Source organism: Sus scrofa, chromosome X, assembly GCF_000003025.6.
Source record: "Sus scrofa isolate TJ Tabasco breed Duroc chromosome X, Sscrofa11.1, whole genome shotgun sequence".
In the NCBI taxonomy this organism is placed as follows: Eukaryota; Metazoa; Chordata; class Mammalia; order Artiodactyla; family Suidae; genus Sus; species Sus scrofa.
The window spans coordinates 122,480,249-122,506,811 of record NC_010461.5 but is presented as its reverse complement, the minus strand read 5'-3'; the positions used below and the strand labels follow the sequence as shown (position 1 = coordinate 122,506,811).

General features: G+C 45.3%; 1 protein-coding gene across 6 annotated transcripts in view; it reads left to right on the top strand.

Annotated features, from left to right (window-relative positions):
* CD99L2 (CD99 molecule like 2) overlaps window positions 1–26,563 on the top strand; it is a 79,322-nt gene that overhangs the window by 29,178 nt on the left and 23,581 nt on the right. For all 6 annotated transcript variants that reach the window (XM_003135466.4, XM_003135467.4, XM_013991049.2 and 3 more), the window contains one exon: window positions 19,325–19,375. In XM_003135466.4, the coding sequence (XP_003135514.1) occupies window positions 19,325–19,375 (51 nt within the window). The remainder of the gene's footprint in view (window positions 1–19,324; window positions 19,376–26,563) is intronic.

The following is a 26,563-nucleotide window of genomic DNA, read 5'->3' as shown; positions in this document are numbered from 1 at the left end:
CTTTTTTTTTTTTTTGCATTTTTAATTGTGGTTTTTTAAAACACCACTCGAGGCTACCATTCTCATCATTTCTGAGGTTACAGTTGCTCTGTGTTAAGCCTGGTCTCGTTGTCACGCAGCCAGTCTCCAGAACGTCTTCGTCTTGGAAAGCCAACTGTCCCCATGAGACAGCAGCTCCCCGCCCCCAGCCGCCACCATTTTCCTTTCTGTCTCTGCACCTGACCGCTCCCAGTGCCTTTACAAGTGGAACCAAATACCATTTGTCCTTTTGTGACTGGCTCGTTTCACTCAGCATCGTGTCCTCAAGGTTCAGCTATATTACAATCACCTGCTGCTATTTTATTTCTATTCTGCATTTCTAAGATTTCCACAGTGGACATACTGTACTTGAAAACAAACAATAAAAATTGCATAACAGCGAGAGAGGCGCGGTAGGGGCCAGATCAGCCTGGGCCTCACAGACCGTGATCAGGCCTGTGGCATGTATATTCTGTGTAGCGAGGAGGACTTTGACAGTTTTGAGCAAGGAAGTGATGTCCTATGAGATATATATATATATATATATATTTTGACTGTTTAGGGCCACACCTGCGGCATCTGGAGGTTCCCAGGCTAGGGGTCGAATTGGAGCTGTAGCTGCCAGCCTACACCACAGCCACAGCAACACGGGATCTGAGCCACGTCTTCGACCTGCACCACAGCTCACGGCAACGCTGGATCCCTAACCCACTGAGCGAGGCCAGGGATGGAACCTGCATCCTCGTGGATCTTAGTTGGGTTCATTACCGCTGAGCCACAACGGGAACTCCAGTACTATGATATTTGTTGAAAGCAATAAATAAAGTCTCCCTGGCCACTGTATGGAGAATGGGCTGGGGTGGGGAGCAGACCTGGCCTGGGAGGACCAGGCGGATGGCTCTTGTCCCAGTAAGAGCTGAGGGCTGCAGGGGACGAGCGGCTGTGGATGGCCAAGGCCACTGGTAGACTGGACAGTTGTGGCGGTGTCGGCACCGGAGCCCGGGAGAAAAGCTGTCCGGGGGATGTGCAGGTTTCCGGCTTGGACGGGAGGGCGGGTGGCTGGACCATTCGGTGCAACACCTGAACCCAGAAAGTACAGGCGTTTGGTTTTGGCCACGCTGAGTGGGACGTGGCTGTGTCCCATCAGGAGAGATCGGAAGGGGAGGGAGTTGGAGGCATCCAGTCCAAAGGGCCATTTGCTAAGTGTGGCTGTGAATGGGGGAGAGGGGGCAGTTTCAGGGTGGGGAACGTACAGTCAAAAGAGAGATTCGAACAGGTTTCAAAAGAGATGGGCTGATACTTGCCACACCGATGTACAGATTCAGGGCAATCCCAGTCAGAATCCCAGCTGCCTCTTTTGCAGAAACTGACAGAGAGACCCTCAAATGCGTGTGAAATTCAAGGGACCCAAAATAGCCAGGGTTAGGGTTAGGGAAAACCAAATTAAGTTGGTGGGCTCACACTTAACTCATTTCAAAACTTATAAGCACGCAGCTGAATTCAGGACCGGGTGGTGCTGGCACAACGATAACCCTGTAGACCAGTGGAATAGAATTGAGAGTTGGGATATAACCCCGCATATTCAGGATGACTAGAATTTTGACTCAGGTGCCAAAGCAGTTCATTGAGGGAAATAATCTTCTCAGTAACTGATTCCGGGACAGCTGGATTTCCACATGCAGAAGACCAGCCACCCAAATGAGGAGTTCCCTGGTGTCTCAGCGGGTTAGGGATCTGTGCTGTGGGGTCCATTCCTGGCCCGGAGAACATCTACATGCCACAGGCACAGCCAAAAAAAAAGAGAAGTCGGACCTCTCCCTCACACCCAATGGATCGTAGGTCCAAGTGTGACAGCTAAGAGGTCTAAAATTCTTAGAAGAAAATAGAAGAGTAAATCTTCCTGGCCTTGGTGAGGCAAGTCCTTTTTAGATAGGACGCCAAAAGCACATGGAACGAAAGAAGAAAAGTGGACTTCAAAATTAAAAAAACTTTGTGTTTCAGCAGACACCATCCAGGGAGTTCTCTTGCGGTGCAGCAGGTTAAGGGTCCACTGTTGTCCCAGCAGCGGCTCGGGCGCTGCTGTGGTGCGGGTTCCCCTTGGCCTGGGAACTTCCACATACTGCGCGCGTGGCCAAGAAAAAGAAAAAAACAGCCATCCAGAAAGTGAAAAGGCAGTGGGAGAGACCTCAGTGATAAAATTCAGCCCGGTTGAAAAATGAGCAGATAATCGAGTCATTGCTCTTCATGGATCTGTTTCGCTTTTCTTCTCGTTGGCCCTAAGGCAAGAGGCCTCTTTGGTAAAAGGCCTTTGCACATCTTCTAGGCCGCTAATCAGGGGCGTATTTTCCCTGAAAGTGACTTCTGTTTGCTGACTGATCCAAAATGTGGCCGTTTGATCCAAAGATTTATCACCAGGAACAGACGGATTACTACGGAAGCACCTCTGAATTGAGTTTTGAGGCCTCTGAAGTTCCTTGTCTGCCTACCCTCCATTCACTCGCTATAAAGGCATTTCTCAAAACGTCAGCGCTGACGGGAGAAACTGCACGGGTTTTCCCGGCAGAAGGGATATCTGTTCCCTGTAGTTTAAAGAATCAAGTGGTAAGTGTTAGTTGCCTGGGTGCAGGTGGTCTTGAGTTACCAATCACAGTATCTGCCGGGAGAGTACTAGTTAATTTGGGGCAATGAACTGAGTGCTGCTGTAGGACAGGGCCTTGCGGTGGCTTCTGGCTTCAGGATGTTGACAGACAAATGTCAGGGTGACATGCCCAGAAGTATCTGTTCTAGTTTGAAAGATGACGGATGATGCGTGTGCTGAGTTTTACTTGACTGGGAAGGGGAGCGGGGGCAGGCGCCGATGGAGGAAGCTGGCAACCTCTGTAGGAAGAGAAGGGGGTTTGGGGAAAGAGAGCGGTGGGCATGGAGCTGGCGGAGTGCAGAGTCTGGTCGGGTTTTGAGCGCCGTGCAAGGAGTTTGGACTTGATCCTTTAGGCAGTGGAGAGAAATGGGTCATTTTTGAGCAGCAAGGGTGACCCAGCTGGATCCGTAATGCGGCAGACTTGTCTGGCAGCAGGATAGACGCCTCCAGCTTAAGGAGGGCACTTACAGGCAGTGGTGACCATGGAGATGAGACGCCGAGGGAGTGACCGCAGAGGCGGAGGTCATGGGGTGGATGTGAGAGCTATTTTGGTTCTGAAATAGGTAAAACTTGGTCAGGGCTGAATCATAAATGAGGAAGGAGGAGTCAAAAATGATGGCCATGCCCGGGCGGGAGACTGGAGGCACAAGGATGTATTATCGTAGAACACGAGGGATAGAGCCAGTATTTTGTAATAACTGTAAGAGGAGTGTAGCCTTCGAAATGTGGGTGACAGTTAAAAATTGTAAAAAAGAAGACTGGCCACGCTTCTGACTCGGATGCCCAGGTAGGTGGGGACGCAGGAGGAGAAAGCTGGGCTGGGAGGGCGAGGGAAGACACAGAGCGGCTTGGGCACCTTTCTTGGGAGTGTGGGGATCTCCCCTGGGCAGCACCACCTGCAGGGTTGGATTTCGGGGGGAAGGTCTGGCCTGGGGACATAATGGAGCCGCCTTGGCTGGCAGCGCCTTTGTCCCTTGGCTCTGGCCTGGCCAAAACCTCTGTGAGCCCATCAAGGGTAGACTCCGATTCCACCTCCCAGCCTACTGGTGAACATGGCCCAGGGAGCCCCTGGCTAGTGCGGACCTCGTGACGTGACGGCTTTGCTTTGCCTTTGAAGCTGCCTGGGTGGGTCAGGCGCTCCTAGGCTGGCTCTTTGAGGGCCCACGTGCAACCCAGGCTTGGCTTGAGCAGACTGCGTGTACCGCATAGTGAGCTGCGTTATAATGCAGGCATCCTGTTCTTATTTAACCAACTTGAAACCACACTCCCCCCCCCACATCTATATCAACCTCTTAATAGATTTTATCTCAGAAGCGAGTGGGTTGGACTGGCTGATCTCTGAGGCCTTGTTCCCTCTGCCTTGCTCTGGTTGGGCAATTTCCACCTATGCAACATCACCCAGAGACAGCTTCCTCACTTAAGGAATTACAAAAAATCAAAACCTTTGTTTAAAATTATACCAAATCCATTGGCTTTATGTTGGCTAAAGGGTTTTCTTGTTTTTGTTGTTTTTTTTTTTTTTTTTTGGCTGCTCCCCTGGCATGTTGTAGTTCCTGGGCTGGGGTTTTAACCCGTACCATAACAGTGACCCGAGCCACTGCAGTGACAAGGCCGGATCCTTAACCTGCTGCACCACAAGGGAACTCCAGTGGCAGCTGAATGGGTAAAAAAATACCATGTGCATTGATTGTTATTAGTCAGGAGCCTGGGGCTTCCGAAGTGTTTCGGGCTATAGCTTTGTGACATACTTGTGCCTTGATTTCTCAGGCATAGGTCACATCAGTAGGATCTAAAGGCTCATCCGGGGAGTTCGCGTCGTGGCTCAGTGGGTAATGAATCTGACTAGGAATCATGAGGTGGAGGGTTCAGTCCCTGGCCTCGCTCCGTGGGTTAAGGATCCGGCATTGCTGTGAGCTGTGGTGTAGGTTGTAGACGAGGCTTGGATCCCAGGTTGCTGTGGCTGTGGTGTAGGCCGGCGGCTACAGCTTCGATTCGACCCCTAGCCTGGGCACCTCCATATGCTGCGGGAGCGGCCCTAGAAATGACAAAAAAATGAAAAAATAAAATAAAGAGGTTCATCAGGGACTGGGTAAGTTCACATCAGAATGGGACTGTGTTCCCTCTGCATCTGCGAAGCTTTTGGACGTGTTAATGGCCTCCCGGGAACAGTTGGCTCCTACGTTTGTATTGCGGGCCCTTCCACTTGTAGATGGGGAGAGTCTCCCTAACACCAACTGTAATAATAATAACAGCTGAGAGTTGGGAGAGTCCTGTGTGTCAGGTAGTGTGCTCATCACTTAATATGTAATGACCAATTTAACCTTCACATCAACCCGCTGCGATAGAGCCTCTTGTTAAATCCATTCTACAGATGAGGAAACTGAGGCACAGAGCTGCCAGGGCTCTTGCCCAACCTGTCTGTGCTGGTGAGTGGCAGAAAGGGAGCTGCACCCAACGCTTTGACTCCAAAGCTGGTCACCAGTATGGAGATCCTTGTGTGAGGTCTTGAAGCAGCCTTGGGCCAGCCTTTCTTAGAAACTGTGCTTCTTGTTTTAGGGCTCTCATGAGACCCCGAGTCTCCTGGCATCATCTTGGCACTTTATTTGTCCATGGTGGCTCTGTTTCCTTCCTGTCATCCAACGTACTCTGTTGGGGGTCGAGCAGCCAGATCTGCTAGCTTCAGTTTAGACACGGGGAGCAGGTCCCTCCTGTGAGGTCAGTGAATACCGCGGGGCCCTGGATGGGGAGTGGCCGAACTGTGACCAGACGTTGTATCTTCTGGCTCTGGGACCATTTCTGTTCCTGCTGCCAAACGATTAAGTGCTGTGGCCCTCAGGTTCCCACCTGATCAGGCGTTTGACCTCTGAGGTCCCAGGGTACGAGTGGTAGGGACAGCACCTGGTGACAGTTACCGCGTTTTTTTTTATTGGGATAAAACTCGCATAGCATAAAATTCACCGAGTCTACCATTCAGTGGTTCTTAGTATAGTCACTAGGTTGTGCAGCCACTGCCACTGTCCACCTCTAGAAAGAAACCCCGTGCTTGTCAGCTGTCAGCCCCCGCCCTTGCCCTCGCCACCCACCCCCCGCACGCGCGCAGCCACCGCAGCTTCTTTGGCTGAGAAGCCTCCTAGCTGTCAGCTCCAACTTCTGTGGAAAAGGTTGTCCTTGCAGGCTTTGCAGGCAGCTTTGCAGTTGCCTAGCAGCCATGCTAGGCATTTACCTTTCTGTCTGGAAAGGAAGAAGCGGTCCTTCCTTTTTTCTTAATTATTTTTGAAATGATCCTTTCATTCAGCAAAGTGACTTAATGTAATTTGGAAAACAAAAATCCTCCCCCGACCCTTAAAATCAAGCTACGTTCCATGTACACAAGACACAGAGATGCTTCCTGGAAATATATAAAAAGGCTTTTAGCCACGTCACCTGCCTCTAAATCCCTTCCTTGGTTACCCAGTTCTCCTTTACAGAGCGGGTTACAGGGGGCGCAAGGTGCCCCCTGTAAATACCAGACGCCCAACGGCCAGGGTTGGGCACAGCAGGTGTATTGATGGTGCTGGCTGCTCGGGACTGAAACACTGATCCCTGCCTTCTGGGGAACTGCTGCCTTCGCGGCCTTATTGTTCTCTCTGTGAGCGCCTTAAATTTATTCATGAAACTAGTGGGAGCTCAGGTGGCAGTGGCCAAATCCGTTTAGCAATCAGAATCCGAGGAAAGCCACTTTCGTGTTCCCTCGCAAGGCCGCCTGGCCTCGCTGACCAGAGGATATTAATTACTCGGCGCGCTTTGAGGCGGAAAAGCATAGATTTATCAAGACACACGTGCGTGAATCTCGATGGAGGCAACAAGAGTTAAAACGGTGCAGAAATGCAGGGCCATCAGGGACGAGCATAACTTAGCATTTGCGGTTTGCCCCACCCCCTCCAGCGCGAGGCAGGGGACAGAGAAACGTGGTGTCCCTGGAGACGGCTGTAAGACCGGCCACGCCGCGCCAGTGACCTGGCCGCAGAGATTCCCTACACGTTGTTTTCAGGGATGTCCCAAGGTCGGCAGGGGACGGGAGCTGGTTTCTGTGACCAGCATGTTTCCATGTTATTACTTGCCGCTCCAGTCGGGCTGTGCCCGGCCCCCCTCACGTCAGTAGGTTCAACCTTCTGGGGCTGATTTTAGTCTTGTTGCCTGAACCCCGATGATCGAGGGGCTTGTGCCACGGTCACAATGACTGGCTTCAGCGTTGCCTCTCTGTTGACCTGAGCCAGTTCCTTCTTGGGGAAGCGGCCCCCTTGCTTTGCGGTTGGGGCAGAGGCCCTGATGCCAGGCAGGGGGCCAGTTGCCCTGGCTCTGGGGGAACAAACTCAAGTAGGAGTTTTTATGGAGGCTCCACTCGGACAAACAGCGAGTCCAGAGATGATGCCGCTGCAAGTTACCAGCCTCTGCTGTCCCTTGTGTTCTGTCAGTCCCCGAAGGGACACGATTTGAATGTATGAAAACCCAAGCCGTTTAGTGCCACTTAAATGTACAAAGGGAAAACGTGGACAGGCAACTGCCCTTCGAGGGCAGGGCGCTGGGGGCACCGGATGCTGGAGCGGCGCCCGCACCCCTGGCTGAGGTGCAGTTTGCCTGGGAAATCTTCAGGGAGCAGGGATCCTGGTTGCAGTTCGGAATCCGGCAGTAGAGACACGTCCCTCTGCAGGGACAAGCTTGCTCTTGGTGGGAACCCCAAACAGACACAGAGTTTGGATGACAGTGGACGCACCTTCGGGGAGTGCCTCCCTGCCGCCCGGCCTGTGATCGGCGTCGGCATGGAGATGGCCAGGTTCCTGGCACCCAGCAGCTCCGGGGCCAGAGCAGCGATGACGGAGCTGTTTGCTGTCGGCACCGTCCAGCACGGTCGCCACCAGCCGCATGTGGCCATTGAGCACCTGGAAGGTGGCTAGTATGACTCAGGAACTCGACGTACCATTTTGATTGCGTTTTAATGCATTTCAGTGACAACACGTGGCCAGTCCAGAGAGGGTGAACATAACCGCGAGGCTGGAGTGGGTGTGCTTTCAGGGTGAGCTCCGTGGAAGCTCCACAGGGGAGGGAGGGAGGCGTCACTGGAGCCTCGGGAAGGGTACTTAAGGAGCACGTCAGAGGGGCTCTCGCGCACGGACCAAGGCTTTGGCAGGTGCTGGATCTCAGCCATGGCAGAAACCCTTTAACGAGGGCCCACTGCGCCTGGTTTTACAGCCTCATTAAAGGCGCCCTTCGCTCTAGACACCAGTCACCCAGACACTGCAGGTCAGGTTGCATGATGAGGTCAAGTGTGTGTTCCCTCCCAAAGGGACAAAATCCACTCCAGGACAGACCCAGGCTGCCTGGGTGTCTGTGGGTAGAACCGGCACTTTGTTGATTGAAGGTATCTTCTCAAGGACGCCCACAAGCCCATGGGTGTTTTTTCCAAAGGTCTGGTTTGTGTGAAAGGGCCCTTTCGGATAGGTGTGGCCAGCTCACTGCCTGCATTTTCCATTCAGAGAAACTTGTGGGCCTCTGCGTTGCAATGAGGGAACTGCTGGAGGCTGGAACGCTGGCCTCCCAGACGCAGGGATCCAGGCCTCGTAAATTAGCCTACGATGGATCAGCTGCTTTGCAGTGTGTGCCTGGTGCCGCAGGATGAATCCGTGTCCTTAATGCAGAGGATTCTCGTCTGCCTCCACCCAGACTGAGTCGTTAAACGAAGTTATAGGTTACACAGAAGAGGTATTTTTTCCTTCTGTGGAGCTGTGTCTCTAGTAGGTTCATGTTTTTTATTGACGTACAACGAGCCTGCAATTCTGTTGGCCCAGGTGCACAGCATAGTGACTCAGTAGTCGTATCTTGCAAAACAGTCACAATACGACACTCTTGGCCCACTTGAGATGTGGTATTTCTGAGGGAAGATTTGTTCCATTCGTGATCTTAGCAGCTGTGCTTGGTTGTAGGCTCTGAAGTCTTAATGGCTTAGATTGAGATTTTGAATAGTTTTGTCCAGAGATGGTTGGGATCCATTGACTCCAAGGCCAATGAGGGGTTAATAAATACTGCAAAATTGAGTTACTGCTTTTTTTTTTATTGCAGTTGATTTACATTATTTGGTCAATTTCTGCTGTACAGCAGAGTGACGCCATCATGCCCCTATAGTCACTCTCGTTCTCATATTAGCTTTCATCATGTTCCATCACAGGTGATTGGATAGAGTTCCCTGTGCTATGTATATACAGCAGGACCTCATTTCCTATCCGCTCTTTTTTCTTTTTAGGGCTGCATCCACGGCATATGGAGGTTCCCAGGCTCTAGGGGTCGAGTCGGAGCTGCAACTGCCGGCCTATGCCATAGCCACCCATGATCCAAGCTGTGTCTGGGACCTACACCACAGCACACGGCAACACTGGATCCTTGCCCCACTGAGCGAGGCCAGGGATTGAACCTGCATCCTCATGGATGCTAGTCAGATTCACTCCACTGCACCACAATGGGAATTCCTTGCCTATCCACTCTTCAAGTGACAGTTTGCATCTATTAACCCCAAACTCCTAGTCCATCCCACTCCCTCCTCTACCCCCTTGACAAGCACGAGTCTGCTGTCCATGGCTGTGAGTCTGTTTCTGTTCTGTAGATAGGTTCATCTGTGCCATATTTTAGATTCCACATGTAAGTGATATCATACGGTACCTGTCTTTCTCTTTCTGACTTCGCTTAGTATGAGAATCTCTAGGTCCATCCATGTTGCTGCAAATGGCATTATCTTGTACTTTTTATGACTGAGTAGTAGTCCATGTTGTATACGTACCACATCTTCTCAATCCATTCGTCTGTGGATGGGCACTTAGGTCGTTTCCATGTCTTGGCTGTTGTGAACAGTGCGGCTATGAACATAGGGGTGCATGCGTCTTTTTGAATTGGAGTTTTGGTCTGGGTATATGCCCAGGAGTGGGATTGTTGGATCATATGGTAGTTCTATACTTAGTTTTCTGAGGAACCTCTGTACTGTTTTATATAGTGATTGTACCAATTTACATTCCTAGCAGCAGGTGTAGGAGGGTTGCCTTTTCTCCATACCCTCTCCAGCATTTGTTATTTGTGGACTTATTAATGATGGCCATTCTGACTCATGTGAGATGATACCTCATTGCAGTTTTGATTTGCACTTCTCTAAGAATTGCTGATGGTGAGCATCCTTGCATGTACCTACTTGCCATCCATATGTCTTCCTTGGAGAAATACCTATTTAGGTCTTCTGCCCATTTTTCGATTGGGTTGTTTGTTTTTTGTTGCTGCTGTGGAGTTGTATGAGTTGTTTATATATTTTGGAGATTACGCCCTTGTTGGTTACCTCGTTTGCAAAGATTTTCCCCCATTCTGTGGGTGTCTTTTGTGTGTGTGGTTTTCTTTGCTGTGCAAAAGCTTTTGAGTTTAAGTAGATCCCATTGATTTTTGGTTTTATTGTCATTATTCTAAGAGGTGGGTCAAAAAACAAGATATTGCTGCACTTTATGTCGGAGCATCCTGCCTTTGTTTTCCTCTAGGAGTTTTATAGTATCTGGCCTTACATTTAGGTCTTTAATACATTTTGGGTTTATTTGTATGTGTAGTGTTAGAGAATGTTGTGATTTCATTCTTTTACATGTAGCTGTCCAGTTTTCCCAGCACCACTTATCGAAGAGACTGTATTTCCTCCATTGTATGTTCTTGCCTCCTTTGTCATAGATTAGTTGACTGTGGGTGAGTGGATTTATCTCTGGGCTTTCTATCCTGTTCCATAGACTTATATAACTGTTTTTGCTCCAGTACCTTACTGTTTTGATTACTATAGCTTTGTCACATAGTCTGAAGTCAAGAATCCTGCCTGATTCCTCCAGTTCCATTTCTCTTTGTCAATATTGCTTTGGCTATTTGGGGTATTGTTGTGTTTTCACACAAATTTTAAAATATTTTGTTCTAGTTCTGTGAAGAATGTCCTTGGTAATTTGATATGGATTGCTTGAATCTGTAGATCACCTTGGGTAGTATAGTCATTTTTGACAATATTAATTGTTCCAGTGCAAGAGCAGAGTGTATCTTTCCATCTGTGTGTGTCATCTTTGATTTCTTTCATCAGCGTCTTATAGTTTTCAGAGTACAGGTCTTTTGTTTCTTTATGTAGGTTTGTCCCTAGGTATTTTATTCTTTCTGATACAATGGTAAATGGGATGGTTTCCCTAATCTCTCTTTCTGATTTTTTATTGTTAGTGTATAGAAATGCACTTGATTTCTGTGTATTGATTTTGTGACTTGTAACTTTACCAAATTTATTAATGAGGTCTAACAGTTTTCTAGTTAATGTCTTTAGGATTTTCTGGGTATAGCATCAACGCCATCTGCAGACAGGGATAGTTTTACTTCTTCTTTTCTAATTTGGAGTCCTTTTATTTCTTTGTCTTCTCTAATTGCCGTGGCTAGGACTTCCAAAACTATGTTGAATAACTGTGGTGAAAGTGGACATCCTTGTCTTGTTCCTGATCTTAGCAGAAATGCTTTCAGTTTTTCACCATTGAGAATGACATTAGCTGTGGGTTTGTCATATATGGCTTTTATTATGTTGAAGTAACTTCCTTCTATTGCCATTTTCTGAAGAGTGTTTTTTTTTTAATCAGAATTGAGTGTTGAATTCTGTCAAAAGCTTTTTCTGCATCTATTGAGATGATCATATGGTTTTTATTCTTCAATTTGTTGATGTGATATATCACACTGACTGATTTGTAGATACTGTAGAATCCTTGCATCCCTGGAATAAATCCCACTTGATCATTGTGTATGATCCTTTTAATGTATTATTGGATTCAGTTCACTAATATTTTGTTCAGGTTTTTTGCATCTATGTTCATCAGTGTAATGACCTGTAATTTTCTTTTCTTCCTTTGTGGTATCTTTGTCTGGTTTTGGTTATCAGGGTGAGGATGGCCTCATAGAACGTGCTTGGGAGTGTTCCTTCCTCTGCAATTTTTTGAAAGAGTTTTAGAAGAATAGGTGTTAACTCTTCTCTGAATGTTTGGTAGAATTCAGCTGTGAAGCTGTCAGATCCCAGACTTGTTTTTTGGAAGTTTTTAACCTCACAGTTTCAGTCTCAGTGCTTGTGATTGATCTATTCATATTTTGTCTTTCTCCTTGGTTCAGTATCAGAAGGTCGTGCCTCTGTAAGAATCTGTCCGTTTCTTCTAGGTTGTCCATTTTATTGGCGTCTAGTTGCTTATAGTAGTCTCTTAATGATCCTTTGTATTTCCTTTTTTTTTTTCTTTTTATGGTTGCACCTGTAGCATATGGAAGTTCCTGTGCTAGGGGTCGAATCAGAGCTGCAGCTGCAGGTCTATGCCACAGTTACAGCAACACTGGGGCCGAGACACATCTGTGACCTATGCTATAGCCTGTGGCAACGTTAGATCCTTAACCCACTGAGTGAGGCCAGGGATTGAACCCACATCCTTACAGATACTTCGGTGAATTCTTAACCCACTGAGCCACAACAGGAACTACTGAAGCTTTCATATTTCTGTGGTGTCAGTTGTAACTTCTTTTTCACTTCAAATTTTATTAATTTGAGCACTCTCCCTTTTTTTCTTGATGCGTCTGGCTAAAGGTTTTTCAATTTTGTTGATCTTTTCAAAAAAACAGCTTTTGGTTTTTCTTGATCTCTATTGTTTTGCCTGTATTTCATTTATTTCTGTTCTGATCTTTATAATTTCTGTCTTTCTCCTAATTTTGGGCTTTGTCTATTTTTCCTTCTCTTGATGCTTTAGGTAAGGTTACATTGTTTGAGATTCTTTATCCATTCATCCATTAGTGGAAACTTAGCTTCTGTGTCTTGACTATTGCAAATAATGCTGCAATGAACATGGCAGGGGTGTGTGCGCACCAATATCGCTTTGAGATAGTGATTTCATTTCCTTTGGCTGTATACCCAGAAGTGGGCTTTGCTGCATCATAGTTCTGTTTTTCATTTATTAAAGACCCTGCATACTGTTTTCCATAGCAGCTGAACAAATTTACTTTCCCACCAGTGGTGCATTAAGGCTTCTTTTTCTCCACATCATCACCAAAACTTATCTCTTGGCCAACAGCCATTCTAACAGGTGTGAGGTGATACCTCATTCTGCTTTTTATTTGCTTTTCCTTAATGATTAGTGAAGTTGAACATCTTTTCATGTACCTGCTGGCTGTTTGTCTTTCTTCTTTGGAAAAAATGTCTTTTCAGGTCCACATGCAGGAGATGGCTAGTTGCTAGGGACCACTGATGTGTAGCCTATTTTTTAATGCGGTCACTTATTTTTTTATTGTTAAGGTTTAAATGTTATTTTGGATAATATTCCTATATTAGGTGTGCCTTTTGCCAGTATTTCCCCCCAGTATGTGGCTTGTCTGGTCATTCTTTTGCCAATGTCTTTTGCAGAGTAGAATGTTTTATGTATTTATCTGTCTTTTTGTCTTTTTAGGGCCATACCCGCAGCATATGGAGGTTCCCAGGCTAGGGGTCGAATCAGAGCTGTAGCCGCCAGCCTACACCACAGCCATAGCAATGAAGGCTCTGAGCCACATCTGTGACCTACACCACAGCTCACGGCAATGCTGGATCCTTAACCCACGGAGCGAGGCCAGGGATCGAACCTGCAACCTCATGGTTCCTAGTCAGATTCGTTAACCACCGTGCCACGATGGGAACTCCAGAATGTTTTAATTTAAATGAAGTTGAGTTTATCAGTTTTTTCTTTCATGGATTGTGCCTTTAATTGTATCTAACAAGTCATTTGCCAAACCTGAGTCATCAAGATTTTCTGCTATATGATCTAGGAGTTTTATCATTTTGTTTTATGTTTATGTATGTGATCCATTTTGACATTGATGCCAGACATTGGACACAGCACCAACAGATGAAAAGATATGCTCTGTTTTTGAACTGGAAGAATCAGTGGTTATTAAAGTGGCTGTACTACCCAAGGGAGTTTACCAGTTCACTGTAATCTCTGTCAAAATACCAATGGCATTTTTTCACGGAATTAAAACAAATGATTTTAAAATTTGTGTGGAAACATAAAAGACCACAAATAGCCAATCTTTAGAAAGAAGAACAGAGCTGGAGGACTCGGACTCCTTGACTTCAGACTATACCACAAAGCTACAGTCATTAAAACAGTATGATACAGGCCCCAAAACAGAACAAAGATCAGTAGAACAGAATATAGAGGCTAGAAACAAACCCACACAGTTGTGGTCAATTACCCTGTGACAAAGGAGGCAAGAATATACACTGGAGAAATGACATCCTCTTCAATGAGTGGTGCTGGGAAAACTGGACAGCTGGATGTAAACCAATGAGATTAGACCATTTCTTCACACCATATATAAAAATAAATTCAAAATGGATTAAGGATCTAAAATAAGACCGGAAACCATAAAACTCCTAGAAGAAAGCATAGTCAGAACACCCTTTGACATAAATCACAGAAATATTTTTTTGAATCTGTCATGTGAGGCAAAGGAAACAAAAGCAAAACAAACAGGACCTAATTAAACTTAAAAAGTTTTGCACAGCAAAGGAAACCACTGAAAAAATGAAAAGATAACCTACTGCTACCTATTTTGAGTTAATACTGATGAAGAGTGTAAGGTCATTTTTGTGCATGTGGTTGTCCAGTTGTTCTAGCACCATTTGTGAAAAGAATTATCTTCATTGTGTTGCCTTTGCTCCCTTGTCAAAGACAATTGACTGTATTTGAGTGTGAGTCTGTGTCTGAACTATACTACACTGTCTTGATTACTGTAACTTTTAGTAAGTCTTAAAGTTGGGTGGTGTCGGTCTTCCAACTGTGTTCTTCAGTATTGTATTGGCTACTTATTCTGGGTCTCATTCCTCCCCACAGAGACTTAATCAGTATGTCAGTGTAAACCTAAGAATTGGTTTGTCAATCACCAAATCATTTTCTGACATTTTGGTTGGGATTGCATTGCATCTATAAATCAAGTGGGGAAGAACTGGTATCTTGACAGTGTTGAATCTTCCTATCCATGAACATAGACTCTCTCTCCACTTAGTTCTCTTTTGATTTCTTTCATCAGAGTTTTGTAATTTTCTTTATATAGATCTTGTGCATGTTTTGTTAGATACATCAGGTATTTATGTAGGGGGTTGGTAATATAAATGGTGGGATTTTTTTGTTTCAAACCCCATTTGTTCATCGCTGGTACATAGGAAGTTGATTGACTTTTGCATTAACCTTATATCCTGCAACCTTGCTGTAGTTACTTCCTAGTTCCAGGAGGTTTTTGTTTGTTTTGGGCTAGGCTCTGTGTGTGTGTGGATTCTTTTAGGTGATCAATGTCCTCTGCAAACAAAAACAGTTTTATTTCTTCCTTCCCAACCGTTACTCCTTTTTTTCCTTTTCTTGCCTTATTGAAGTAGCTGGGACTGCCAGTATGATGTTGAAAAGCAGTGGTAAGAGGAGACATCGTTGCCTTGTTCCTGATCTTGTACAGCTTTAGTTTCTCACCCTTAAGTATCATGTTAGCTGTAGGTTTTTTGGTAGATATTCCTTATCAAGTTGAGGAAATTCCCTTCCCGTCCTAGTTTGCCGAGAGTATCCCATTCTTTTAAACAACTATAGAAGATTTCGTTGTACTGAAGAACCACATTTCATTTAACTGTTCTTTGATGAGCACGTGGTCGGTTTCCATTTCTTTTTGCTTTTGTAGGCAGTACTGCTATGAACATCCATGTACATACCTCTCTGGGCAGATGTGCAAGTCTTTTTCTGTAACAGGTACCTAGAAGTCCAATTGTTAGGTTGAGAAATATGCATATTTAAATTATTTTAATTCTTTAAATGTTGAAACCATTACAGACCTGCAGGAGACTTGCAAGTACAGACAAGGAACTTTGTTGGCTCCCCTAACAAGTTGAGGATATTAGTTACCGTGGCCTCTCATCCCTCCTCCCACAGCATACTTGAGAATGCATTTCCTACAGACAAGGGCATCCCTTTGTAGATCATCAATGGAAGCATCTGAATAAGGAAATTAACGTCGATCCATTAATAGCACCTAATCCTCAGACTGCAAGTTCCACCAGTTGTTCCAGTGATGTCTAGTCCAAGGAATTCCCATTTGCTGTTCACCTAGATTTCCCAGTGTTACTATATTTGCTCTGGTTTGTGTGTGTATCTCCAAATGCTTTTTTTCCTGAATCATTTCAGAGTCAGTCGCAAACATGATTACCTCTTGCTACTTCAGTGTTCATTTCCTACAAACAAGGACACCCTCCTCCACTGACTGTAGTACATCCATCAAGATCAGGAAATTGACAGCGATTCGGTATTACCATCTGGTCCAGAGACCTCGCTCAGATTTCACCGATTGTCCCGGTGATGATCTTGATAGGCTCAGGATGAAATCCGGGCACAGCTGTTGGATTTAGCTGTCGTGTTTTCCCCTGAGCTCAGGGACTACAGTCTCTCAGTGCTTGTTGTTCAATACGGAAAGCTTTTTACCTCATGTTTTGTCTAGCGTATGGTTGTTTATGATGGGAAGGCTAATCTGATACACCAGTTATTCTATCTATCATAGCAAGAAGCAAGAGTACTTTTGAATTTTAGAAACTGGGTTATTAAGTGTATGACTTTTATTTTCTTGGTAGATTTTCCCAAAAAATATTACTCTTTTCCTGTTTAGAGATCTGAGTCTTGAATTTTATCTTATCTTAATATTGCCACATCTGCTTCCTTCCTATTAGCATTTATCTGGTACATATTTCTCTCTTATATATATAACATATATATATATAGTTTTAGGTGTATATTTTGTCAACAGCATACGGTAATTTTTATCCCATTTACCTCTTGATAGGAGACTTCCTCTATACTCACTTTTAACTGTTAGGATGGTACATGTTTTTATGCTGAAGTCCATGTTGTCTTTTTAACATGTTTTTCTTTTCTCTGTTTGGTGACACTTGTTGAATTTTAGTTGTTGGCATTGACCCTTTCTTTCCTTTTCTCGTCTCTTCTTTTTTTTTATGGCCACATTTACAGCATGTGGAGGTTCCCAGGCCAGCCACAGCTGTGATCTAAGCCACAGCTGCAGCAACACTGTATCCTTAACTCAGTGTGTCAGGCCAGGGATCGAATCCACAACTCTGCAGTGACCCAAGCACTTAAGCCACTGCACCACAGCGGGAACTCCTTTTTTATCTTGACTGAGTTAGAGGTTATATATCCTATGTCTCCTCTTTTAGTGGTTACCCTTATTTTATTATTATTATTATTATTATTATTATTATATATATATATATATATTTTGTGTGTGTGTAGGAAATGGATTTTTATTGTCTTTTTGGGGCCGCACCTGTGGCATATGGAGGTTCCCAGGCGAGGTGTAGAATCGGAGCTGTAGCCACCAGCCTGCACCACAGCCACAGCAACTCGGGATCCAAGACTCGTCTGTGAGACACCCCATAGCCATGCCAGATCCTTTACTCCCTGAGCGAGGCCAGGGATCGAACCTGCATCTTCATGGATGCTAGTCAGATTCCTTTCCACTGAGCCACGACAGGAACGGAAATGGATTTTTAAAACTAAACTTTTTTAGAGCAGTTTTAGATTTATAATGCAAAGCTAATGGGGTTCCCATGTGCTCTACAACCGGCTTCCCTTGTTGTTAACCTCTTGTATCAGCACGGCACGTCTGCCACAATCAGTGACCCAACGCGGGTAGTCATTAGCGCAGTCCGTACTCTGGTCCAGATTTCCTTAGTTTTTACTCAAGGACCTTTTTCTTTGGCTCTTCGGGCTGTGCCAGTTTCTCAGACTTTGTTGTTGACGCCTTTGACAGTTTTGAGGCATACTAGTCAGGCGTTTTGTAGGATCCCCCTCCCTTGGAATTTGTCTGCTGTTTTCCTTGTGGTTAGAGTTTCGCTGCCCTGGGAGGAGGAGCACGCAGGGACCAGGGAGTGAACTGTCAGCGTGGCTTATCCCTGGTACTGCCACCCTTGCTCGCCGGGCCGATGTAGTGTGTGCCAGGTCTCTCCATTCTGAGGTTGCTTTCTCTTCCCCCTGCCTTCTCACGCTAATCTCGGAAGGGACTCGACGTTTACGGAGCGGGGACTTAGGCGTCACCTCCTTGAAGGAGACATATCTGCATGAATTCTTCGAATTTTTCTATTCTCTCCTTCTTATGTTTTTGTTCAGTTATTTATATCAGCATGGACTCATGGATATTGAATGAAGGAATGTTTTTGCTTTTTAGCGCTGCACCCGTGGCACATGGGAGTTCATAGGCCAAGGGTCGAATCAGAGCTTCAGCTGCCAGCCTACACCACAGTCACAGCAGTGCAGGATCCGAGCCGCCTCTGTGACCTGTACCACAGCTCATGGCAGCACTGGATCCCTAACCCACTGAGCAAGGCCAAGGGTCAAACCTGCATCCTCGTGGATACTAGTTGGATTGGTTTCTGGCTGAGCCACAGCAGGAACTCCCAGGGTATTTATTTTATACTTGAGTTCTTATCCAACAGCCACTTTATTTTGTTGCTTAAATTGTCTCAGCTTTAGCCACTGAGAACTCTTTCAGTTGGTCCTCTGCCCCTTCTGACATATACCCACCAATATCAATATTTTTTTCAAAGTACTTCCTATCACTGTAAGATGCTCCAAGCTCATCCAGATATTTCCTGCCTCAATTCTAGAATCAGCAATCTCTCCAAGGACGTCTGGTTCCTTTTATTAGAGGTGGTACTTAGAACCCAAGATCTGGATGCGGGGTGCGTCTTCATCGCTGCTGGGATGTTGTGGCTTCTAGGCCCTTTCATGTAACAGAACAAGGGAATGTGTGTCTGCGTACTAACCCACGTGTATACACATGTGTATGACTGTTTCAGTGTGTACCCGTCTATATATATAAAGCTAAACATGATTCATATGGAGGTCTCCAATTCTAATCCAGTATCACATGGATCCTTCCAACCTTCTCGTATCTGTCACCTCCCTCTCCAGTAGTGAGAAGGCTGGCTTCTGTAATCTGCTGTCCATTTGGTTGTTCAGTTTCAGTGTCCACGCGTAATGCTCTGCTTGAGAGGTAATGTATATGCTGGGAAACTCTGTGCTCGCTTAGAAGGAATGAAAGCGGCCAAGTTCAATAGCAAGCAGGGTTGGGCAGGGGGGGTCCATGTCTGCAGTTGCATTCTCTTGTGAGAAGCCCTTCCCCTGAGCTTTTTTGGCTATGTGTGCTCAGTCACAGAGACTAGTCTGGATGTAGGTGTGAGAGCTGGGCTGGGGTGAAAGAACGTGGCTCATTATTAGCGGAGCTTAGGGCTCCAGGATTCCCTGTTGCAAAAATCATACTATAAAGACTGATTTTGATACGATGGTAATTCATGCTTCATGCAGTTGAGCCTTCAGCCTTCCAGTGGACTGAAGTCTGGGGTGGTGGTGGTTGTTTTGGTGGCACTAAATTGTTTATGGAAGGATATCTATCCGTTGTATCTTTGGGTGGCTTCAGCTGATTTCTTTTTGTGGTGTTACCTGCATGGCCCTGTCTAAAGGGAAAGGACCATGACGAAAGTATTTCACTATTATTTTGTTTTGTGGAAAGATAGTTAAATTTAATTTTTTTTTTTTTTTTAATTTTTAGGCTCCGGGGACAATGATGATTTCTATCCAAGGGAAACGTCCTCAGCAAAGCGTGAGTAGAAAAGCAAACTATTAAAAGCAAATAATGCTGCTTAATATATGCATCCATTCCAAATACACGTTAAAGCAAAGCAGCAGGTGGTCTGTATTTCACTTGATCAGATATAACATGGTTATCATAAGTTGCATTATTTAAAAGAAAATCCGAATATTTAAAATCCTTAGCTTCCTTTGTGAAGAATACCAAAAATGTTTAATAACTGATGCAAGATTTTCTCGGGCTCGAGTCATAGCCTTTACTGGGGTGACTTGCCAGCTTCTAGCTCAGAAAAAGATACTTTGAAGTGGGTAAGGGAGTTCTTTCTCCTTTTGGATCTTTTTATAACAGCTCTTCTTCAAATGGTATCTACATGTAATCTCTCAAATGCTCAGCTTTGTGATCAGGTTCGCTTTAATTTTTTTTTTTTTTAAAGAGAGCAAAAAAATGTAAACTGTTCTTTTAAAAATGCATACATGCTTAGAAAGTCAAGCTGGTATTCCATTCGATCCCGCCCCTTCCTTCAGCACCCGCTCCCATCCCCGGAGGGAAGCGCTTAAGTCCGTTTAGTTGTCTGTGCTGTCATGTCCATCTGTACACAAAGATTGTTTGTTTTATAGAACATGTGTAGGGCTTTTTTATTTCGGTTGTATGCATATTACTTCACAACTTTAAAAAATTCAGTATGGATTGAAGACCTGAGCGAATGTATCTATAGCTGTATTAGTCTCCTCTGTTACAGCAGCCTGTAACAAAGGACCACAAACTGGCCGGCTTAGAACCATAGCAATTTGGAGTTCCCTGGTAGCCTCGCAGTTAAATTCATATAACATAAAATTAAGCATTTAAAGTGAACACTTCAGGAGTTCCCTGGTGGCCTAGTGGTTAAGGATCTGGCATCGTCCCTACTGTAGCTCCAGTCACGGCTGGGGTGCACGTTCGACCCCTGACCCAGGAACATCTGCATGCCATGGGGTGTGGGCAAAAAAATAAAAAGGCTTTATTTAGAGATGGTCACATACCATACCATTCGCTTGTTAAAAATGTACAATTCAGTGCTTTGTAGTATATTCGCGTGGTTGCGCACCCGTCACTCCAGCCAATTTTAGAACGCTTCCATCACCGCAAAAGAAACTCTGTGCCCTTTCCTCACTACCCTCTGATCCCCTGCTTCTCCCCGCTGTCCCCAGCCCCTGGCACCCACCGATGTCCTCTCTGTCTCTGGACTTCCCTGTGCGCACATGTCAGTGGAGTCCTAGCTGTGTGGACTTAGGTTTGCTTGCTTTCGCTCAGCAAACAGCTTCAAGGTTCATGACGTTGCTTTCAGAATTTGCTTTCTTTTTTGGCCACTCCATGGCATGTGGAGTTTCTGGGCCAGGCCAGGGATCCGATCCAAGCCACAGGTGTGACTTAGGCCTCAGCTGTGGCAAAGCTGGATCCTGTTTAACCCACTGTGCCAGGCCAGGGATCCAGCCTGCATCCTGGCGCTGCAGAGACGCTGGCGCATCCCATTGCGCCACATTGGCGAGGCCTGCTTTCAGAAGTGCGCCCCTCCCTCTCCCCTGCTTTCACTCCCTCCTCCCTTCCTCTCTCTTCTCCCCCCATCACTCCCTTTTTCCTTCCGTGTGTAATCATCTCATGGGGGAACCCACTTCTGCTCCTGCCAAATCAAGCTGCTTCTGGGTGCCCTGATTTCCACCAAGTGCCATGGCACCGTCGTTGAGCCACATCTGGGGGTGGGGGTGGGGTGCTGCCCAGCACTGTGGACTGTTTGCTGGCCGCACACACTGCAGGGCTGCGCTCCTGGCAGCGTTTGCTGAGCCTCAGAGGCGCCTTTCGAAGCTTGTCGTTTTGAGCACGGCTTCCCAGAAATAGATGCCTTTATTTTAGGAGCTCGCAGCTTTGATGCTGTTGCCCTACTCCTCGCATTCCTTGATGAGTCGCTACGCTTTTCTCCTCTCAACTACGGATGATAATAAATCCCGTTTAAAGGCTCGCAACAAGAAAATCTGTAGTTAATAGTATCTTAAAAAGTCCCCCAAACCAAAGTCACGTTCTCCGTCAGCGCAGGCTCAGGCTCCGAGCGCCTCGCGTGTAAGGAACACTCTCTCTTGGCCGGGCACCTGCAGATCTCCCGAGAAAGCAGGGCAGAACTCCACGCAGCCTAGGGATCCAGCGGGTGTGGTGCGGCTAAGGATAGACGTGTAGATGGATGAAACAGAAGTGAGAGTCCCAAAATAAACCCTTAACCTCTACGTTCAGTTGATTTTCGTTAAAGCTAAAAAAACAAATATTTTTACACAGGAGCCGTGTGAGTCATATGGCGTCTACGCTAATATTACATAAGTGGCCGTTGCTTTTCTGAAAGTTGCTCAAATCATGGTTTCACTGATAGAATTTCTTTTTTCTGACTCTACGTGTCACCATAATATAAGATACGCGTAAAGAGCCTCACGTAGACAGGTAAGTTCACCGTCTTCATTTTACAGGTGCAAAGTCAAATGGAAATTACTGATGTAAAATTTCTCTAAACTGACCATCTAAAGTTCAGAACAGTACTCACTGACAGCAGGTGCTCACTGGTGGCTTCCTTACCGTAAAAACCCATCCCCTGGCGTATCTGGCACATCGAAGCGTGCAGTCGTGTCCCCAAAGGAGTGAGTCCCCAAGGAGTGAGTATGATTGTTTTAACAGAAAGACCTTCCATCGTCTCAGCTTCCCTCTCTCCTCAAACCGAATTCTGGTAGATGCACACTCTTCCCTCTTTGTAAATAACTGATGGAAGGAAAATTCACATAATATAAAATGAGTCCTTTTAAAGCAAACAATTCAGTGGCCTTTGAAGACATTGCCATTAGCGAGTGTCCACCACCTCTGTCCAGAGCGCCCCAGTCACTCACCAGTCCGCTTTCTCTCTCAGTTGATCTCTCCTGGCTCTTTCATACAAACAGCATCATATGACGTGTGACCTTTGCTCTCCGGCTTCTTGCACATACGCATAATGTCTTGGGGGTCCATCCGCCTTGGAGCACGTATCCGTGTTTCATTCTTTCTTTATGCCTGAGTGATCCTCCATTGTCTGGATCCATCACCCTTTTATCTATTCATCAGTTGATGGGCGTTGGCCTGTTTCCGCCTTTCGGCTGTTGTAAATGATGCCCGCATGTATACGTACTTGTTGGAATGCCTGTTTTTCATTCTTGAGGGCATAGACCCGAGAGGCGCATCACAAGGTCTTGTGGTCATTCCACGTTTAGCTTTCAGAGGAACTGCCGACCGTTTTCCACGGTGGCTGTACCATTTCACATTCCCGCCAGCGCTGTATGAGGATTCCGGTTTCCCCGAACCCTTGCCAGCTTCTTTCCCTTCCCGCCCATCTCCAGTTTTGCGCCCTTTGAATAACTCGACGTGCGTTTCCCTCTCCCCCGAGCCCCTGGTGCCCCCCGTTCCACTCTCTGTGAATTTGACAATTTTAGATGCCTCCTAAAAGCAGAATCAGGTAGTATTTGTCCTTTTGTGTCTGGCTTACTTCATTTAGCATAATATCCTCCAGGTCCATCCATGGTTGTTCCAAAGGTCTGGATTTTCCTGTAAGGCTGAGTAATATCCCTTTGCCTGTGTATACCATATTGACTTTTGTTTTGGCCGTGCCTGCAGCACGTAAAAGTTCCCAGGCCAGGGATCGAACCTGCACCACAGCAGCCACCCAATCCGTTGTAGTGACAATGCCAGATCCTTAACCCACTGAGCCACCAGGGAACTCCATCCCACATTTTCATTGCCCCTTCTTGTTTCCATATTATGGCTTTTGAGAATAATGCCGCAATGAACTTGGACACGTGGCTACCTCTTCAAGATCCTGATTTCATTTCTTTTGGATGTACACCCAGAAGTAGGATTGCTAGATCGAATGGTGGTTCTTTTTTCCATTTTTGAGGACCGTCCATCCTGTTTTCCATAGTGGTTGCACCATTTCCCGTTCCCACTGACAGTGTACAAGCATCTCACATTCTCATCAACACATTATTTTGGGTTTTTTTCTTTGTTTTTTTGGTTTTTGTTTGTTTGTTTGTTTGTTTGTTTTTTTATAGCAGTCATCCCAACAAGTGTGAGGTGATGTCTCATGGAGGGTTTTTGTTTTTTTTTAGGGCCGCACCTGTGGCATATGGATGTTCCCAGCCTGCGGGTCAAGTCAGAGCTGCAGCTGCTGGCCTACACCACAGCTCATGGCAACATCGGATCCCTGACCCACTGAGCAAGGCCAGGGATCGAACCCGCATCCTCAAAGATACTAGTTGGATTTGTCTCTGCTGTGCCACAACGGGAACTCCCTCATTGTGGTTTCGATGTGCATTTCCCTGATAAGTAGTGCTGCTGAGCATCTTTTCAGGCACCTGTTGGCCACTTGTATGTTTTCTTTGTAGAAACGTCTAAGTCCTTTGCCCATTTTTTCATGGGAGGATGGTTGATGTACAGTATTATGTAAGTTACCAGGGTACAATTCAGCGACTCACAAGTTCAAAAGTTCCACTCCAATTCTAGTTATTAGAGAGTATTGGCTGTATTCCCCGTGTTGTACAATATGTCCTTACAGCTTGTCTTTTTTTTGTTTTGTTTTGTTTTGTCCTTTTAGGACCGCACCTGCAGCACATATGGAGGTTCCCAGGCTAGGGGTCGAATCAGAGCCACAGCCACTGGCCTACACCACAGCTCACAGCAACGCCAGATCCTTGACCCATTGAGCAAGGCCAGGAATCGAACTCTCAACCTCATGGTTCCTAGTCAGATTCATATCCACTGCGGCCCGACAGGAACTCCTTTGTAGCTTGTCTTGTACATAATAGTTTGCACCTCTTAATCCCCTTCTCTATCTTGCCTCACCCCCTTCCCTCTTCTCACTGGTAACTACCACTTTGTTTTCTATATCTGTGAGTCTGTTTACTTTTTACGCTTACAAGTTTGTTGTATTTTTTATATTCCACATATAAGTGATATCATACAGTATTTGCATTTCTCTGACTTATTTCACTTAGCATAATACCCTCCAGGTCCATCCATGTTGTTGGAAATGGCAACATTTCATTCTTTTTCATGGCTGAGTAGTATTCTATTGTATATATACCACATCTTTACCCATTCATCTGTTGATGGACTTTGGGTCGCTCCATATCTTGGCAATTGTAAATAATGCTGCTGTGAACATTGAGGTGCATGTATTTTTTTCTCAAGTTTTTGTTTTATTTGGATATACACCAAGGAGTAGAATTGCTTGGTCATATGGAAGTTCTACTTTAAGTTTTTTTGGAAATCGCCATACTGTTTTCCGCAGTGACTGCACCAATTTACATTCCTCCTAAGAGTGTACGAGGGTTCCCTTATCTCCACTTCCTCACCAGTATTTCCTGTTTGTGTGTGGGGTTTTTTTTTTGGAGGGGGGGGTCTTTTGTCTTTTTAGGGCTATACCCATGACATATGGATGTTCCCAGGGTAGGGGTCGAATCAGAGCTGGAGCTGCCAGCCTACACCACAGCCACAGTTACGCCAGATCCGAGCCACGTCTGCAACCTACACCATGGCTCATGGCAATGCTGGATCCTTAACGCCCTGAGTGAGGCCAGGGATCGAACCTGCATCCTTATGGACGCTAGTTGGGTTTGTTACCTGCCAAGCCATGGCAGGAACTCCCCTATCTGTGTTCTTTTTGATGATAGCCATTCTGACAGGTGTGAGGTGGTGTCTCATGATTTTGATTTGCCTATCTCTGTTAGTGATGTTGAGCATCTTTTCATGTGTCTATTGGCTATCTGCATTTCCTCTTTGGAAAAATGTTCGATTCTGTCCACTTTTTAATCAGGTCTTTTGGAGTTTTTTGATGTTGAGTTGTATGAACTGTTTATATATGTTGGATGTTAATCTCTTATCAGTCATACCTTTTGCAAATATTTTCTTCCATTCAGTATGTTTTTGTTTTGTCGATGGTGTCTTTGCTGTGACATAAGTTTTAGTATGTTGTATTTTTATTGTCATTCATCTTTATATATCTGGCAGTTTCTCTTGTGATTTCTTCTTTGACCCATTGTTTATTAGGAGTGTGTTATTTAATTTCCATACAACTGGGAGTTTTTCAAATGCCCTTCTGTTAATGATTTCTCTTTGCATTCTTTTGTGGTCGAAGAACACAATTTGTATGATTTCAGGCTTTTACAATATATTGAGATTTGTTTTACATCCTAGCATGTGGTCTGTATTGGAGAATGTTCCATGTATAATCGAGTAGAATGTGTTTCCTGTCTGGGGGGAATGTGTTCTCTAGATGTCTGGTAGATCTAGTTGGCTTATAGTGTTGTTCAAATCTTACGTCTCCTCATTGTTTTTCTCCCTGTTCTGTCTATGATTGAAAGGATCATATTGAGATCTTCGGCTGTTGTTGAATTGTCTGTCCTTCCCTTCAGTCCTGTTGTGTTTTGCTTCATATATTTTTGAGTTCTGTTGTTAGGTGCACATATGTTCAAGATTTTATATCTTCTTTCTGGGTTTATCCTTTCTTTATTATAAAATGTCACTCTTCATTCTGGTAAACAATTTTTGTCTACAGACAGTTTCATCTGCTAGTAGTATAGCTCCTCCAGGAGCTCTCTTTTCATTGCTGTGTGCATAGCCAACCTTATCCATCCTTTTACATTCAACCAATTTCTGTTTTTGCCAGGGTTTTTTTTTTTTTTTGGAATAGCTCATTAATTATTGAGTGATTGCTGTGTATAAAGCTAAACATGTTTCATCTCTGCCTTTCCTATTAGTAGTTAAATTTCATTTCCCTCTACTACTTCTAACTGTAGAAACGGCATAGCCCCATTTTTTGGCTTTTTAATTTTTCTTTTAATTTTGCTTAACAGCATAGTCTTGATGTTTAAGAAAAGAATCTGTTAGAAGACTCCTGCATGGCATGCCATGTAATTGATATGAAAGAAGCCTATAATTTTAAAGGAATATGGTTGAGCTGAAAGGCCTAATACTACAGCAGCAACCACACTTATATAAACTATTTTGTGGTGTTATAACCACTTTCAGCTTATAAGACATTCCCGTACCCTACTGGGGACATAACGTCAGTTCATCCCCGGGCAGTATTATCTGTGATTGTGGTGCCAGGTTGAGAGTGGTGGAAACCAAAGCTGAGAACTTTCAGGGGTTATGCTCAAGCTC